At 41.5% G+C, this 18,077-nt stretch overlaps 1 protein-coding gene across 1 annotated transcript; it reads left to right on the forward strand.

Annotated features, from left to right (window-relative positions):
* Window positions 1-11,525: 11,525 nt before the first annotated feature.
* Window positions 11,526-16,411, forward strand: LOC102115551 (spermatogenesis-associated protein 31D3-like). The gene is given in 7 exon segments (XM_045372809.2): window positions 11,526-11,872; window positions 11,874-12,007; window positions 12,738-12,775; window positions 13,362-13,422; window positions 13,699-15,718; window positions 15,720-15,780; window positions 15,783-16,411. Coding segments are annotated over 7 exon segments (3,012 nt in total). The 5' UTR covers window positions 11,526-11,803.
* Window positions 16,412-18,077: the final 1,666 nt, after the last annotated feature.

Here is an 18,077-nt window from a genome sequence, read left to right on the forward strand (position 1 = left end):
CATGAGGTCAGGAGATTGAGACCATCCTGGCTAACACATCTCTACTAAAAATACAAATAATTAGCCAGGCGTAGTGGCTGGTGCCTGTACTCCCAGCCACTTGGGAGGTTGAGGCAGGAGAATGGTGTGAATCCAGGAGTCGGAGCTTCCAGTGAGCCGAGATCCTGCCACTGCACTCCAGCCTGGGTGACAGAGCAAGACTCTGTCTCAAAAAAAAAAAAAAAAAAAGACACACACACACAAAGACATACAGAATATTAGCCTCAATTTTTTATTATCAGATTGAATTGCCCTGTCAATGCAGTAAAATTTCTAGCCACTCTCAATTTCTATATTCATCTTGTCACACACAGTCACAAAATGTGTGGACAGGGACTGGTCCACAGATCACGCTTTGAGTAGCCTGACTTAGCTAGACCATGAGTGCTTTCTGGTTACCAGTGATTATTTCAGGAGTATTCTTATAACCTAAGCTGGTCCTGGACCCTCCAAGTTGGGACTTTACTTGGGAATGCCAGGATAATGATTCTCCTTTCTCCTGGCTGGATGCCGTCTTTGGCCACCAGAGACATGGGCTGAGAATGAGTAAATACTAAGAAGGCAGATCCAAGGGAGAGTAAGTGAGAAGCTGGATCTACTCTTCTATTGTGGAGAAATAAAAGCCCATAAGTTAACATTTTTGTATAAACCAGAATTCATCTGGTTTTATATCATTGCCTGGAGAAAGAGTATTATGTGATACAGTAATTAGTTTGTATGTTTCCCCATGAACTCTCACCAGCTTCTATTTGCTAGTCATCTTTCCAAAACACAGAGCTGAGTGTGCTGTTCTTATGGTATAGAAAAGTTGGCTTCCCACTGCCCTCAGTACAAAGGTCAAGCTTCTTACTTTGTCATTTAAAGTCTTTCACAATTGGATCCCCTTCTACTTTTTCAGCTGATTTTTTTGCTAGGCTCATGCTGAGGCACATATCTTATGCTTTAGTTTGACCAGACATGCACTTTTCTAGATATTGTAGATTTGTTCATGTTCTCTGTGTGGATTGCCTTTCCCCTTTCGACACCCTTTTCTGACTTACTAAGAATAGAACCTCAAAAATATAAGGTGTTTATTACTTCTTTTTTTTTTTTTTTTTTTTTTGAGTCGGAGTCTCGCTCTGTCGCCCAGGCTGGAGTGCATTGGCGTGATCTCAGCTCACTGCAACCTCCGCCTCCTGGGTTCAAGCCATTCTCCTGCCTCAGCCTCCCGAGTAGCTGGGACTACAGGAGCCCACCACCATGCCCGGCTAATTTTTTATATTTTTAGTAGAGACACGGTTTCACTGTGTTAACCAGGATGGTCTCCATCTCCTGACCTCGTGATCTGCCCTCCTCGGCCTCCCAAAGTGCTGGGATTACAGGCGTGAGCTACCGCGCCCGGCTAGGTGTTCATTACTCTTAAATGTTAATTATTACACATCATCATTCTGGGTGATTTCAAGGGCTAAGTTTGAGAGTGTTGGCAAGGGGGCAAAGTGAGGCACCCAGAGACTTGATGAAAAGTGCATTTAGACCCCAAAGCTCTCATTTCATAGAGATTCTAATATGGTTGGTTGTACTACAAAAATCTCAGAGAGCAACAAGCTTAGACAAAATGTAACTTCATTGCCGTGTATACTGAGTATCCTCAAATGGCAGCATATTACTGTAGTAGAGTTTTTGGAAAAGACTCCTTCTTGGAGACAATATAACCAAGTGCAGTGTGAAATCCAAGAACAGACTTCTGGGTGGCGATGTAGGTAAATTGGGAGGATGTCATGGGGTAGTGGTGAGACAGTCCCACTCTACTAGAAGCCACCTCTGCCACCCCGCAAAGGCTGCCTAAAATCCTCTGGTAAGAGCTTATTACAAGGCTTGGAGGTAGATATATGCAGAATGTGTGAAATGTTTTCCTGGGAGGGATGACATTTTAAACTTTAATTTTATACATTACTGGGAGTCATATGTAATATAGTTCTTGAAAGCAAGGATGGGAAAAAAAACAACAACAACAAACCCTATAAAGACAACGATGCTAAGTGTGGAAAGAAAAAGTTACCTAAGAGGTGATAGAGTACCAAAAATAGCTTTTCGTTACTTCTCAAATTTGTTAGCATTTAATGGGCAAAGTGAATATTCTTAGCTGTACAACTGCTTTAATTTTAGGATTAGGGGATACTTTTAATTTTACAAAATTATGTGTTAATATTGTTTAAAGTAGAAGCATACAGAATGTAGAGAATTTATTCATTAGAGCTCTAATATTTACGTGCTGTCTGATCTAGAGAAGTCACTTACCCTCTCTGAGCTTTGGTTGCATTCATCGATAAAACAGGCATAATATTCAGAGAAAATCTAAATGCCTGTTACAATAAAAACAAATTAAAAGAGAAAAAAACAAAAACAGGCACAATACCTGACCTGCTAACCTCATAGGTTGTGAAAATGTACTCAGATGGCTGGAAGTAGAATTCTTTATAAAGTAGAAAAATTTATTGTTTATAGTTGGTGCTAGTGCAGAAAGGATAAGTGGTGTGAAGCACTGCCACTCAATGTCAATGGAATTTACTGTTGGTGGTACAAAAAAAGAAAATAAATATATCTCTAGTCTCTTGTTCCTTTAAATTTTGAAGGAGCTTCTACCAGGTTCAGAAAGGGAATCTTACTAGCATTTGGGGAAAAGCCTTTTTACTGAAACTTCTTGAAGCTTTCAACGGTGGGCACACATATGTTTGTAAAGACATCTAGCCAATGAATGACATTTTAAAAGAGAGAAGCTGTTCTTTGACCATCTTCTCAAATAATTATTAATTTGTATCAGAAAATTGGAGAGGGTGCACATGCAGGGATTTTTTGCTAAAGAGCATGATGTGTCTGAGGAGTTATGACCCACAGTATCTGATCTGTTCCAGAGATCGCTTGGTGATTGTAAATGCCTCTCCTGTATGTTTGTATAAGTCTTGAGCTGTGTAGAACTAATTGCTCTAACTGCACCAGGAGGTGAAGGGCAGAGCCCGTGGCTTACAGATGCTTGTGTCTCCTAGTTTCCAGCAGCAAATATTTATTAGATGAAAACTTGGCTGAGGCTGCATATCAAAGAGAAGAGGAAGGGGCATCTCTTGGCAGATTTTATCCTCAAGGCAGGTTACCTGCTCCTGTATAATTGAAAGGAGACCTGGCCTGAGTTGAAGGCTGTCTTACCCCTTCAGAAGAGATCAAGTAGCAGTGGTGGCCCATGGGTGTCAAATAAAGGGCTTCATAGTTTAAGAAAGACATGAGAAGCTAAGAGCCAGTTCAGAGGACAGCTGTCATGATAAAGAGTTTAGAAAAGAATGTGTAGGAAGATGGGCCAGGGATGGGGGATATTGGGATCATTTAAACCTGACAAGATGAGCCTGAATAAAGTATGACAGGTAGTTGGTATTCGGACATTTGCAGAAGTGATTATATAGAATATAGAGCAGATGCTCTAAAGTATTTTTGGATGCCAGGGCACCCAGGAAAAGATCATATTTACATGGCCCACAGTGTAATCAGGTGAGGTTGCTTAAGACCCCATTCTGTTCTAAGGCTTTGACATGCCTGGGTCCCACTCTGCTACCAAAGACTGATGGCATCAGTAGTATCATCCAAAAGACCACCAAGATGGCTAAATAGTAGAAAGGAGAGCCTCATTGCTCTCATCAGTTTGCAAGCCAGGAAGGGAAAGCATCCAGTGTGGACTGAAGGTGCTCTCTGTTGGAATAGGGGAAGGACAGGTTGGGTTTTATATTCATATTCATACATATTCAACAAGTTTGGGGGAAAAGCTATACATATTAATGTGGGAGCCGGGCACACTATAATGAGTGAACATACGTAGCATACATCCCATGTTCACTTTGGAATGGGGTTTAGCACTAAAATGAGGTAGAATTTGGCCCTTTACATCATAAGGTGAACTACAGGACACAAATGTGGTTTGTGTGCAGCCTCTATAAGCTGGTAGAAACTGGCAGTCTAATATTAATAGCTTATCAGAAAAGAATGTTTGTAAGGCTGGTCCTCTGTCCAATCAGAGCTGATAACTGGTTTGGTTAGAGGGAGTTTAATTATAGTAAGTTAGAAATTTGCCATGCCATCCAGGCCCTGAACCCTCTACCCATAGGTAACTTTGTTTCCTTAACCTTAGGGTTAGTCTTAGTTGATAAAAGGGCATCTATTTTGGTTTCTTAGATCACAATAACTTAAGGCACTGTAACCGATCCCTGGTTTAAGGGAGTTGCATACTTGTTACCAAATTGATGTAGAGGGTTGGAGCTGTCTGTGTTTGAGGTAGAGTTAGAAAATGTGGGGTCAAAATGACAAATAAGGGATTGAAATAAAAGAAGGAACTAATTGATTCTGGATTTGAAAATACTGATTGATTTGTCACAGGATGGATGTGTGGGTGTATTTGTAAAGAAAATAACTTTTATCTGAGAACCGTGAGTCCTCTTAAATGATCAGGCTTAGAGAGACATTATAATGAGGCAGGAATCATGGTCCTACTTCTTCCTTGAGGCATTTATTCATCTCTTGAAACTGCTTGTTATTGCCACATGGAGCTATACATTAACCAAACAATGACACACCTGACACTATAACCCACACTCTATAGCTTAACAATGTATAGCCAATCACTAACCAATGTCATTTCTGTAAACCAATGAGAATTCCTGATAACAACTTCGTATCAGCCCACCCCTTGTCCCCTTTTTTGACTTTTAAAAACCCACTTGTAACTGCTGCTAATTGGAGTGTATATTTAGGGCGACTTGCATCTGTGTTCCCAGGTTGCAATCCTCAAGCTTGACCCAAATGAACTCTCTACTTTGATAAAAGAAACACTTCAGCCAAATTAAATTTAAAGGAATTTAATTGAGCAATGAATGATTCATGAATCCGGCAACCTCCAGAATCACAGCAGATTTACAGAGACTCCAGGGGTGCCTTGTGGTTAGAACAAATTTATAGACAAAAAAGGTAAAATGACACACAGGAATTGGAAGTGAGGTACAGAAACAATGAGATTGGTTATAGCTTGGCATTTGCCTTATTTGAATGCAGTTTGAATGTTCAGCAGGCTATGAGTGGTTGAAGTATGTCCGCTGGGATTGGCCAACACTCAGCTGTTGTTACAGGTGCATACTACTGGGCTAGGTTTTCAATTTTTCTGACTATTAAGCTAGGTTACAGTTCATCTACGAGGACTCAAATATAGAAATGTGGAGTCCTTCTCAGGCCATATTTAGTTTGCTTTAAAAATTCCCCCCTTTTGGTCATTTTCTCAATTTTGAGAGATTGATGTTACTATCACGATTGTAAATGTACTTATACGGTTTTGAAACCACTGGGGAAGAGAAAAACAGTGGATTTTACAAGGAGAGAATAAAGACTGAGTAGAGGGTACTGCCTTACACTGAAGCATCCTGTTTATAGGAGAAAAGCAAAACCCTGTCTGTCATAGGATCAGTTTTTTTTTTTAAAGCCTTAGTTTGATTATGTCACGTTTAGCATGAGTGACTTCATTTTCATTTGGTTTGGTTTGTTGGGGCCAAGTGCATGAGCTCAGTCCAAAATAATGGCCTCCCATAATTTTATTTTAAAAAAATTTCCCCCTCTTTGGCCAGGTTCTCACGTAAGTGAGAATGTGACCAAAACTTAGGGCCTTAGTGCCACTCTCAGTTACCATCACTTTGGTTTCTGGTCTCAGCATGTTATTCATAGGTTATGGTGTCCTCGTAGTCACACATTTCTTTCACCTTTTCCATTCCAGTTGAAGAGAGAACATTTAGTGTTCTAGAGATGGCTGCATGCAAACATTTAAAACTTTTGAGAGAATACACCACACCAGGGAGACTGTTATGGCTACTGGGAGGATAATACCAAGAGTTTGGAGTATGGGCCCTTACCCAGGGCCCCCATAAACCAAACGACATAAAATTAAATAGATTAAAGAATGACCTAGCTGAAGAGTCTACTCATGTGACCAAGTGGATTTTTCATTAATCCCCTGAAACTGAATTTTTATAATCTAAATTTGATGTGTTTCTCCATAGGCCACGAGTGTCAGCAGCTGCGCAGGCACTTTTCTGTTTAGCCAGTTCTATTATTTAGCATAACTTTCAGGAGAGAATTTAAAGTCTGTTGTGTAATGATAGCCTTTAAAGTAGAATTTGCTGTAGAGCCTATTATGAGGGAGACATTTCTAATTACTGTTTCTTTTATTCTAAGTCACAGAAAAAGAAACTAACAAATGATGTCCTTCTAGAAGAGTGAAGGCCTCCTGGCAATGTTCTCTTTAATCCATGATGTGTGTTAAAAGGAGTTTTGACTGATTATGAAGCAATGTATGAACCACTAAACTTTCTCACCTACATTGGGCCTTCATCTTCTATCTGTTAAAGTACAAGTTTATTCACATATAAGGCTGGCTGCAAAACCATTCACAAATAAAAGTATACCCTGTAAGTTTACATAATAGACCTCTTTTTCGTTTCTATTGTTCATAGAGGCATAAACACAGAAAAAGTATTCAAAGACAAGAGTCTCGTGATTGTAGAAGTCTTGATCCGTGATCTTGGGAAAAGCTGTTCACATCAGGGATGCCATCTTCTTCTGGGGAGAAAGTTTCCTGGTTGGTTTTACCTTAAGGGTTCCAATGGATATACAGTTCCAGGAGTGTGGCGGAACCCTTCTCAGCTGTGAGATTATGAACCCAAGGTTCAAGGCTCCAGTTTTGCTGTAGTGTGGATGTCAAGGACAGTCTTTCTCTGATAGTCTCAGAATATCCCATCTTCAGTTCTAGATTGTGAAGGGATTGTCCTCAGTGAACCATCAAAAGCTTTCTTTACCTGGTGAAAATACACTGTAGCATAATAATCTACTGTTGTAACATCAGCCCTCTTGCATGGGAAGGCTTTTATACAATGAGAAAACATGCATTGAAAATGACAGTTGAATGAAATCCCTTTAGAAATGTTTATATGGCCCATCAAGTAGCCAAATGTACCTGAAGCTTTGATTGTCTTCCCAGGAATATGGAACCAAACATTGGTTTTAAGCTATTTCTGCAATTTACAAGTCATCACATCAATATATTCAATTTGGGTTATTTTATCTCTTCCATGATGAGTCATGGAATGCAGAGCCTTTAATAACAAAAGCTTTAAGGACTCAGGAAGGACAAGGCAGCTGTCCTGTTTCTTCATGAGTCCGTGCTTAACAATGGACTTATGTCCTCTTGAATACCAGTTGTTTCTCCAATTTGGGTACATAGCACTGATAACTAATGGGTTATCATAGGTAATTTGACTTAGACCATGGAGTTCATTCAAATTGTATATTTAAACAATTTTAGTATTGACTGATTTAGCATGATAGTCTAGAGCTTGATTTTGAAAGGTTTGTTAAATACCACAGGTTTAAAACGTTGGCTATTATAAAATAGAATCTTAGGTTACCATAAGTCATTCATTTAGCCAAAAAGATAACTGAAAACTTTTTTCAAAGGAAAAGCGTCATTCTGATAGAGAAGAGACTCAGCTTCCCAAACAAGACCCAATGAAGATTGCATGGGGCTAACTGATTCTCTCTTCTTTCCTTCCCTTCCCTGCTTTGTCCTTTGTAGTTTACTTAAAAGGTAAACAAAAAACTTTCATCTTTTAATATTACACAAAAATCCTTTTTAAAAGAGAAAATCCAAATTTTATGTTTTCATTAGTGTATTTTTAATGTTAAAGCTAGTTTTTAATAACATCTATTCAGTTTTAACTAATTTGACCATAAAGTAGGATTTTTGTAAGCCTTTTATAACACTTTACAATTTTTTTTTTTTTCTCAGAGCAGAACAATGTTCTAAGAAAATTCTATTGTGTTTTTTTTTCCAATGTCCAATTTATGGAAAAAACTGAAAAATGCCATTTTAACTTTAGCCAATCTGTTCACACACAGAATCTCTTACAATCAATTTTTCATAAACTTTCCACAACTTGTTCAAACCTTTAGCTTTATTTAATTTAAAACAATCCTTTAACCTTCTAACCTAGGCAAAAATTTACATTCTCATACCTTCATATAATCTCTTACAAAAAACACATTTCATTCTCCTTACACACCCTGAATCTAAACCTATTTTTTCAGCAGTCTCAATTACATATTACAATGTTAACTCTTAGCAACTTTTACTTTTGGTGAAAACTTTGGTGAGTAAGGGATTTCAATTACGTAGTAGGTGTGAAGCCTAGGACCCAGACAGAAATGCAGATAAGGCCTGACTCTTTCCAACATCTAACTCCATGTGTCTCAGGCCTTACCAAGCTGTAAAACATGCAAGGCAAGCTGTCCAGTTAAGAGTCATAGTGGCATTTTATGGAGCATTTAGGAGGCCTAATCAGCTTTAAATTGTACGACGTTTCTGGCATAAATTCTTTCACGACTTACGCAGACCATGTACAACATATTTAGACTTTCTGACATGCCCTAAACATTTCTGGCATAAATGCTTTTTCATAAATTCTTTCATGACTTACACAGACCATGTACAACATATTTAGACTTTCTGACTTGCCCTAAATATCCCTCTTTTTAAACAACCAGTCATTTTACTTCAGGACAAGAATTTTCCATACGACATCCTTTCTTATATTAAATCTCTTTTCTTTATAACCTTCTTTGCATAGCTAAGGGGCATGGTTAATTCCATAAATCCCCAGGCCTTATTTAGAATATAACATCTCCAAAATAAATTGAACAATTTTCAAAAGTCAAAGTAGCTTATGACCTTAAAGCATTTAGCAAACCTAATATCCAACCTGCATAGTTTAGACAAAATGTCTTTTATTTATTTATTTATTTATTTATTTATTTTTGAGATGGAGTCTCTCTCTGTCACCCAGGCTAGAGTGCAGGGGCATGATCTCGGCTCATTGCAAACTCCGTCTCCTGGGTTCACACCATTCTCCCTCCTCAGCCTCCCAAGTAGCTGGGACTACAGGCGCCTGCCACCATGCCTGGCTAATTTTTTGTATTTTTAGTAGAGATGGGGTTTCACCGTGTTAGTCAGGATGGTCTCCATCTCCTGACCTTGTGATCTACCCGCCTCGGCCTCCCAAAGTGCTGGGAGTACAGGCATGAGCCACTGTGCCAGGGCAAAATGTCTTTATTTTATCAATAATCTTTAAAGCTGTTTTTATTTCCCAAAGATTATTAAAATCACATGAACTAAAAGGCATTACAGTTTTTATTTTGCTTTCAAAATGTTTGATTTAAGTGCTTGTTTTTGCTTAAGCCAATTAATTAGGGCTCTTTTATATAAACATTACACATAACACATGTATAATTACACAGACAGACAGAGAGAAGAAGATTACCACAGTAGTTGTAAGATTTTTCATTTGCCAGTTTTTAAGTTTCTTAATTGCTTACTGGCTTTATGGTGGAGTCCTTGGAAGAACAGGGCCATGAAAGGGGTCTCTGGTGCCTCCTGTTTTTCCCAAGGAGCCCAGGCTTTTAGAGCTTAAATATCCACTTTTAAGTAAGCCGACTTTTAACCACAGTATTCTTTAATAAAGTCATTTAAAATTTCTTATTACCTTATTTTAGCCAGGCCAAATGGCTGATATTTCTGGCTTTTGAACTTTACCAAAAGTAACCTCCCAGGTGCTCAGAGAAAGGAAAATTTAAGATAGCCCGTGGAGGAGCAGAGACTATACAAGGTCATGTAGATATTTAACCAGAAAGAACTTACTTTCTAAGTAGGGAATCGAATCTGACTGCCAGTGTGAAAGGGCACTACCTTAGCTACCGAGCTACAGCACAGGGCACATCACAATAGCTTAGCACAATGTAACGTATATCTGGTTGAAGGGAGTCACAGACTTGTTATGAAATTGATGTAGAGGGCTGGGACTGTCTGTATTTGAGGTAGAGTTAGAAAATGTGGGTCCAAATGACAAATAAGAGATTGAAATAAAAGGAGGAAATAATCGATTCTGGATTTGAAAATACTGATTGATTTGTCACATGATGGGTATGTGTGTGTGTTTGTAAAGAAAGGAACTTTTATCTGAGGAATGTGAGTCCTTTTAAGTTATCAGGCCTAGAGAGACATTAAAAAGAGACAGCAAACATGGCCCTACTTCCTCCTTGAGCTACATATTCATCTCTTGAAGCTGCTTGCTATTGCCACATGTAGCTAGACATTAACCAAATAATGCCACATTTGACACTATAACCCGCCCCCTATAGCTTAACAATGTATAGCCAATCACTAATCATTTCTGTAAACCAATGAGAATTCCTGATAACAACTTTGTATTAGCCCACTCCTTGTCCCCTTTTTTGACTTAAAAAACCCATTTGTAACTGCTGCTAATTACAGTTTATGTTTAGGGTGACTTGCCTCTGTGTTCCCAGGTTGCGATCCTCAAGCTTGACCCAAATGAATTTTCTATTTATATTAATTTTGCCTCAACTTCTTCATTTTAGGTCGATGTGTATGTGTGTTTGTGTATAGAACATGTTCCAAAAGGCTTTGAACAATTTAAGCATCACTAACTTCAGAAAAATGTGTTATAAATTCACTCCCAAGAACCTTGAAGTTTTAATTATATACATTTATTTTATACTTGTTTTAGTTTTGTAGATGTTAAATAATGAATTATTAGTTAAACAATGTTCCAGAGAGTTAAAAAACCAATGACTGACAAAAATCATCAGTTTACAGGATAGCAGATTAAACAACAACAGCTTGCTAAAACGCCAAAATTGTCTCTGCTTGTGAGATTAAAAAACTGGCTAAAATGGATTAAAACTAATAAGGCCAACTGGAGTTGGCACAGAACAAGCTTGCTGAAGTCACAGATCAAATTTCTACCATGTTTCAAACTAACTCCCCCAAAATGTGCACATGTGATCCATGAGGTAGCGTTAAACAAAACTGTGCATGCCTGAGGATGTCCCAGACCTATTTCCTGCCATCGATCACCTACTAATCCCAGAGGCCACCCACTAGACCTTTTCTAATAAAATGACTGCATGAAAGCCAGCACACGGGACAGATTTGAGCTGGACTCCTAGCTCCTTGTTGGTTAATTTACAATAAAAATCTTTTCTCAAAACCCCAAATTGGGCAGTGAGCTTCTTTTCCTTGATGACATTAGTTTTAATCATTTGAGACAGTCCCTCTGATTGGAAATAGTAAAGGTTGACTTCGAAACAAAATATGTAATGTTCAACATTCACAAAATGAAGTAAGTATAAAGGATATGTAAGTTTCATATCTGGGTTAATGTAAGGCAAAAACATTCTGTAGATAAGACGGATTTGAGGACATATGTGATCCTGAGAGTAGCAAAGCCTGGGTACAACAAATATTCCAGGCAGTATTTCAGGCTTTCAAGGCAGTGTAGTTGGTGGGATCCAAGTTAAGGGCTCCAAACAGTAAAGGGGGACTCAGATAATACCTGGTTTACTGTTAGAACCAATGGAAAATTCCACTAAGGTAAGTATATGACATGAAGAAAGGATGGAGTTGGGAAATGGAGTGGCAGGGTAGGACAGAGGGACCTAGAGGGCCCAGGAGGGGTGGAGTCAGCTGGGCTGGTAAAAGGCAGGGCTGTGGACACACTTTTCTCTTGTTGCTACCCCCACCCTCAGAAACCCTCTGTGACTCTTCCATGCTCTGTGATGCAGGCCTGGGCCTATCGTTGAGACTGGGCACCCACAACACTCAGTTACCTTCGGAAGTCATGCTATTCAAAGCATGGAGAATATCCTCTGTTTTCTAAACAGCTATACTGACACAGGGCTGAGCCCTGACTCACCTTGCTTGGATGGATATTGACCACAACTGCATCTACTTGAGTGGGTTGGGGTTGTTTATGCTGTACTTTTTCTATGTGGTATCGATGCTGTGTTTGTCAACCCGTGGGAAAAATCATGACATCCAAAAGGTAAGGAACTGTGGGTGAACACCCAAGAGAGATGCCCTATTGTTGTTTCCCAATCCTATTCCCACATTTTTAAATAAGTTTGGTTGGTTCAGAGAGGTCTTAGATGGGAAGTCTGAAGAGAGGATAGAACTTCACTCTTCTATGGAAGAGGTTGGGCAGACTTAGGGGTTCAGGAGGACTAAAGTTTCCATCTGTAGCTCATAGACTACCTGTCTGGCTGTGGTGGAGAGTTCCAGGATAAAATCCCAAACACTGTAATTCTGTGGTCCCAGATGGGATTATTTAGAAAATGTGGGCTCTCTGAAAGAGAACAGTTTCTCCTAAAGTTTGATCATGAGTCACATTCCCATGTCACCTGTCACTTGACCAAATTTTCCTTCGTGTTGGGCTGATCAGGGGAGTAATGCTGAGAGTCTCTGAGCAGAGGCTGCAGCCAGAGCTCTGTCTCTGGGACACTTGTCCTGTGAGGGAGCACAGATGTGACTGTTGGCCTCTGGGTCTGTGCCCTCCTTGAGGACTGCTAACTGAGCACATCAAGTGTGGCTCTCATAGACAAAATCCTCTTGAGTTTTTCACAGAAGGAAAAATTAGAAATTTTATCACCTTCAAAAATTGATAACAGGAACACTTTTCTATTGATTACAGAGTCATGTTATTCTTGTATAATGAATGAATGTGCTTCCTAGAGGAGTGAGAGAAGTGAGTCCCAGCCTGTCATTATCTTTCTTTTTTCTCAGCATCAAGGAGAGCCAGGAGGAGAAGGAAAGGTGGGACATTTAAAGGTAATGCCAGGCTGCTCTATCTGAGCTTCAAGGGTGACTCTTCCTGTCTCCTTCATGATGAGTCAGTCCCATGATTTCTTAGAATGTCAGTTACTAGACAGTCTTAGAAAACAGAGCCCTCAGAAGACAGGCTCATGGGAAAGCAATCAGACCTGAGACAATGCTCACAGGCCCTGCTCTGCCCCTTCATGGGCATGATGGAGTGATGGACCTGAGTAATGAGTATTGCCCAATAGGTGGCCAAGTTAGATATCGAGGAAGGACTACTGGTTGGCTTGGAGTCAGAGTTTCTGTCTCACGCTTTGCATAAGTACTTTGACTTCCTTAATGCTCGGATTCCTCCTGGAGGTAACCACTGATGTCTGTGTTTCACATGGTGGTTTTGAGCATCACGTGGGGTAATGTATATGAAAGGACTTTACTAATGATGCCCACTGAACCTGTGAATATTATCAATGACTATTTGCCCTTTTGTACTGATTCTTGGGGCTATCAGAGTTTAAAATCCCAAGGGTCTTCCACAGAGTGACTTCTGTATGAGCCCTGTGACTCTACCTTCATTGCATATAACATACTGTTTTCCCAGACCAGAAAAGTTTCCAGAGGGAAGCAGAAGAGGAAAGGAAGCTGCTTTCTATTCTGAAAAGGTGATTAATCGTTCCCCTTCTGTCCTGTTCCCCCACCCTCCTTTTTTTTCTTTTTGCATGTTCTATTCACTTCAGGGATTCCTCGTAGCCTGCTGTAGCTGTGCAAGTGGGTCCCCACAGGAATGGGTATGTGAATTGAATGCATTGGGGAGAGGCTACAGAATACATAGCGAGGTCATGGGCGGGGGGCAATGTGAAGCTGGTAGCAGGATTCAGGGGGCTCCACCCCTGCCAGGCTAGCAGACCCTCCTTTCCTTGTTCTGATTCTGGCTGCAGCTTTGGACCTCCTGCTTCCTGCAGTCCCCTGGACCAGCATCATGATACCATCCGCTTTCGTCGACTGTTATGCCCAGATCCTGTCTGTCAGGTGTGTAACAGAGCAACTGCTGATATCCAGCGACTGCTGTCTTGGGAGTCCCTGAAAGCTGCTGCTCCCTCTGTGTCCCCTTTGGCTTCTGCAGCTTCTGTGACTGAGTCATCGTTCACTCTGTCTTCTGCCCCCTCAGCAATTCCTCCAGAAGACCTAATATTGTCTCCTCAGCCTAAGCCCTCTCTACCATCCTCTTTAATTCTCTCACATGACCCGATCACCCCCTTAGCTGACTTATTTTCACCCTCACCTCTGAGGCACCCTCTGCCACCACAGCCTGTTTCTCCCCTGGATTCCAAGTTCCTCTTGGACCATTCCCCACCCCAACAGCTTCCCTCTCCCCTTCTCCCACCACATCACATTCAGAGAGTGGAGCCCAATCTTCATCCTGAGGCCAGTTTGTCTCTGAACACCATCTTTTCATTTGGCTCCACCCTATCCCAAGATATGAACCCCTTACCAAATGTTTCCCAGGCCATGAATCCAACTGATTCATGTGCTTGTCATCATGAACCACCAACCCCAACTGCTTTACCACTGCAGGACAGCACTGCAACTCAGTCTAAAGCAAGTCCCACAATATTGAAGCCTTTTCCAGAGACGTTATCTCTAGGTAGCTCTGGTGGGACAGAATATGCCCCAACAATCAGAGGCATTGACCATTCATGCCCTGCATCTTCAGAATTCTACTGCTGGCAGCCTCATGGCAAGGACTTGTTTCCCTCCACTACTGCACCATCTGATTTCGTACAAGAGCTTCTTACCCTTCACTATTCTGATGCCACTATAGGGGGGCACTCTGTGGCCAACCTCATACAGCCTATTAACCTATCATTTCTCAGCCATGACATTCTGGAACTCCTGGAGAGACAAGTCAAAAAAAGGGGTGATTTCCTGATGTGGAAAGAAAATGAAAACAAAGCAGGATCTTTTCCAAAACCCTGTAGACCAAACTGTCAACTAAATTCTTCATGGAAAATGTTAGCCTCAATTGCAGATAAGCAAGACTTGGCAGCCTCACTTCCTTTTTGGGCCAGTAAAGACAAACTAGAACAGCTGCACATCCACCAGCAGCCCCCATGTTCTAAGTGCGTTGAGGACCATTTAGAGCAAAAATATGTGCAGCTCTTCTGGGGTCTCCCACTTCTGCACAGTGAGTCTCTGCACCCTACTGTTCTTGTCCAACATGGTCATTACTCCATGTTTGTATTCTTCAATGGCATTACAAATACATCTATATCCCAAGAATCTCCAGTACTTTCCCCTCCCCAACCTCTATCCTTGCCTAGTACCCAACTTCTACCCTTGCCTCAAACCCTACCCCAAGGTCAGTCCCCACATCACACTCAGGTCCAGTCCAGGGCTCAACGTCAATCTCCACTCCCAGCCCTACTACCTAGTCCTCTATTCCTGATTAGGATCTGTGGAGTGTGTTTTCATAGACCCCAGAATGAGGCACAGTCTCTTATGCCATCTGAAATTAGCCATCTGGAGTGGAATGTGTTGCAGAAAGTGAAGGAAGGTGTGTGGGGTTTACCCTCTTTGGTTAAAAAATCCCAGGAAGACATTTGTCCTCCAGCTCCCAGTCTTGCATTGTTCAGCCAGCCCTTTAAGGCCCATGTTCCCATATCCATTATTCCTGGATATTTTCCATTCAGCTGTGAGCTAAGGAAGAAACCAGAGCACCAACTTCGAAAAAGACTCATCCAGAGCAATTGGGGCCTGCCTCGCATAATCCATGAGTCTCTGTCAATGCTGCATCCTCAGAAAAAAATTTTGGAGATATTTGAGTTAGAGAACAATCATGGACCCTTACATAGCTCTTTGGTTGAGAGTCAGGGCTGCAATGTTCTAAAGAAATTAGGATCAAGCATCCCTAGAACCTTCCACGAGAGGAGCTCAAATATGCTTTCCCTGGAGAATGTGGGGGAATTATCGGGGATACAGACAGGAGAATGGCCCAAAAGATCATCTGTTGCATGATCCAGAGAATCTTCAGATGAGGATCTGAAGTCTAACTCTGAGAGAGACCTGGACACTCATATGATGCATCTGTCAGGGAATCATTCAGGGGAGAGCCTAGGTCAGAAACAACTTGAAAATGCCCTGACAGCACATTTGAGCAAGAAATTTGAGGAAATCAATGAGGGTCGAATGCCTGGGACTGTGCATAGTTCATGGCATTCAGTCAAGCAGACAATGTCTCTTGCTGAGGAATCCCACAGCCAAATAAAACATCGAAATATGGCAGCATTGGTGAGTGAGGACCACCGTGTTGATACTTCCCAGGAGATTTTATTCCTTAGTTCCAACAATCAAAAGATGTTGGAAGCCCATATTAAATCTTTCCATATGAGGATTCTGTGGGGCCTTCCCCGCAAAGTCCATGAATCCATAGAAATCTTTAACTTTGAAAGAGGACCTTTCCAATTCCTTTTCCCATTTCGACCTTCCCTCCTCAGTCTCCTGCATTTCTGGTGTAGCCAAAAATGGGGTCTCCAATCCCCCTTAGAAGAAGGTTTTCAAGGAGAAAAGTTGGGAACAACAAGCTCAGTTCCGGTCCTGGATTGTCCTCACCCTGTCACCTCACCTGTCGGCAAAGAAAGCAGAGGACCCTGAGAAGACAATTTTCTGATACTGACCATGACCTTACGGAGACAGATTCCAAAGATGGGGCCTCCACACCCCTTAGAAGAAGCACTACAGATTTTCAGGGAGAAAAGTTAGAAATAAACAGCTCATTCCCCATCCTGGGTCATCCTCACTGCATCATCTCACCTGTCGACAAAGAAAGGCAGGGAGCCCTGAGAAGAGAATTCTCTGATACTGACCATGAGCTTACAGAAAGTCCAGACAGTTGAGGATGGCAGACAGACTTTTCTGCCCCCACCACACAGCATCATAGGCAAAGTCAGTCAGAAACAGACTGTACTAGCCAGTACCTGCAGCCAAAAGCTGACAATAATGCAAGCTAGGGCTCGCTGTAAGTGAAGGCTTACGAGAGAGAGTTCCAGTAATAATGTAGAAAGGCTTCAGGGCAGTAGAAAGACATTTTCTGTCACCAATGGGTCTAAAGAAATGTTCAAGGCAGAGGAGCTCTGTGCTCTTCAAACACCATCTAAAACTACTTGATAACCAGCAAGTCAGGAAGCTGCTCAGTGATAAATACATAAATAAGCACTTCTACAACTGAAAGTTTCCCACCAAGAATATCAGTTTCCCGAGATCCTATGTCATCATACCTTAAAATCAGATGTTGAGTGAGTTAAAGTTTAAATTGGCCCAGAGGGAGCATAGCCAAGTTCAAAGCCATTTCACTGACATGTCCCTTGCGTTAGATAACTTGGTTTCCAAGGACTTACTGACTCATGCTCAGGGCATCTACAGTGAGAACATGTCAACTTTCCAGGTGGTGCATGTCCACTTGGAGGACACAGGGATACGTGAGGAACAGTAGCAGGAGCCCACGGTCCCTAAGCATGTCTTACAGAATGTCCAGATAAGAATTTCCCATGAGTGGCTGGGCGCAGTGACTCATGCCTGTAATTCCAGCATTTTGAGAGGCTGAAGCGTGTGAATCACGAGGTCAGGAGTTTGAGACCGGCCTGGCCAGCATGGTGAAACCCCCTCTGTACTAAAAATACGAAAAAAATTAGCCAGGCATGGTGGCACATGCCTGTAGTCCCAGCTACTCCAGAAGCTGAGGCAGGAGAATTGCTTGAACCCAGCAGGTGGAGGTTTCCGTGAGCTGAGATCACGCCACTGCACTCCAGCCTGGGTGACAGAGTGAGACTCTGCCTCAAAAAAAAAAAAAAAAAAAAAAAAAGAAAAAAAAAAGAATTTCCCACAAACACTACAAAGACAGTGAGCCTGCCAAGACCCAAAGGAGGAGAGCTTGGTGGACAGGATGCTGGACTGGGGACATCCCAACCGAGGAGAAAGGGCCATCCTGTTCAAAGCAAGACATCAGAGGAGGTGCTTGGGAGCAAATCTTCCCCAACCTTGAAAACACAGCCTCCTCCTGAAAACCTTTTCAGAAAATGGATGAAGACCTTTTTGCAGCAGTTTAATAATCCCAGCATAACAGATGAAGAACAAGAAAGTTCCTGGGAAAAGGGTACCTCCCTGTCGTCATCTGCAGAATAGAGGTCAAATTAAAAGTAGAGCTGCCTTTACTGGGACTACTGAAGCTCAGAAAATTAGGAAAGACACTGGGAAGTTCCCAGAGGAGAAGCTGGGGCATAGGCATGGGATAGATATCACCTGTCCCCAAGAGCCCCTTGTC

This window comes from Macaca fascicularis, chromosome 15 (assembly GCF_037993035.2).
Source record: "Macaca fascicularis isolate 582-1 chromosome 15, T2T-MFA8v1.1".
In the NCBI taxonomy this organism is placed as follows: domain Eukaryota; kingdom Metazoa; phylum Chordata; class Mammalia; order Primates; family Cercopithecidae; genus Macaca; species Macaca fascicularis.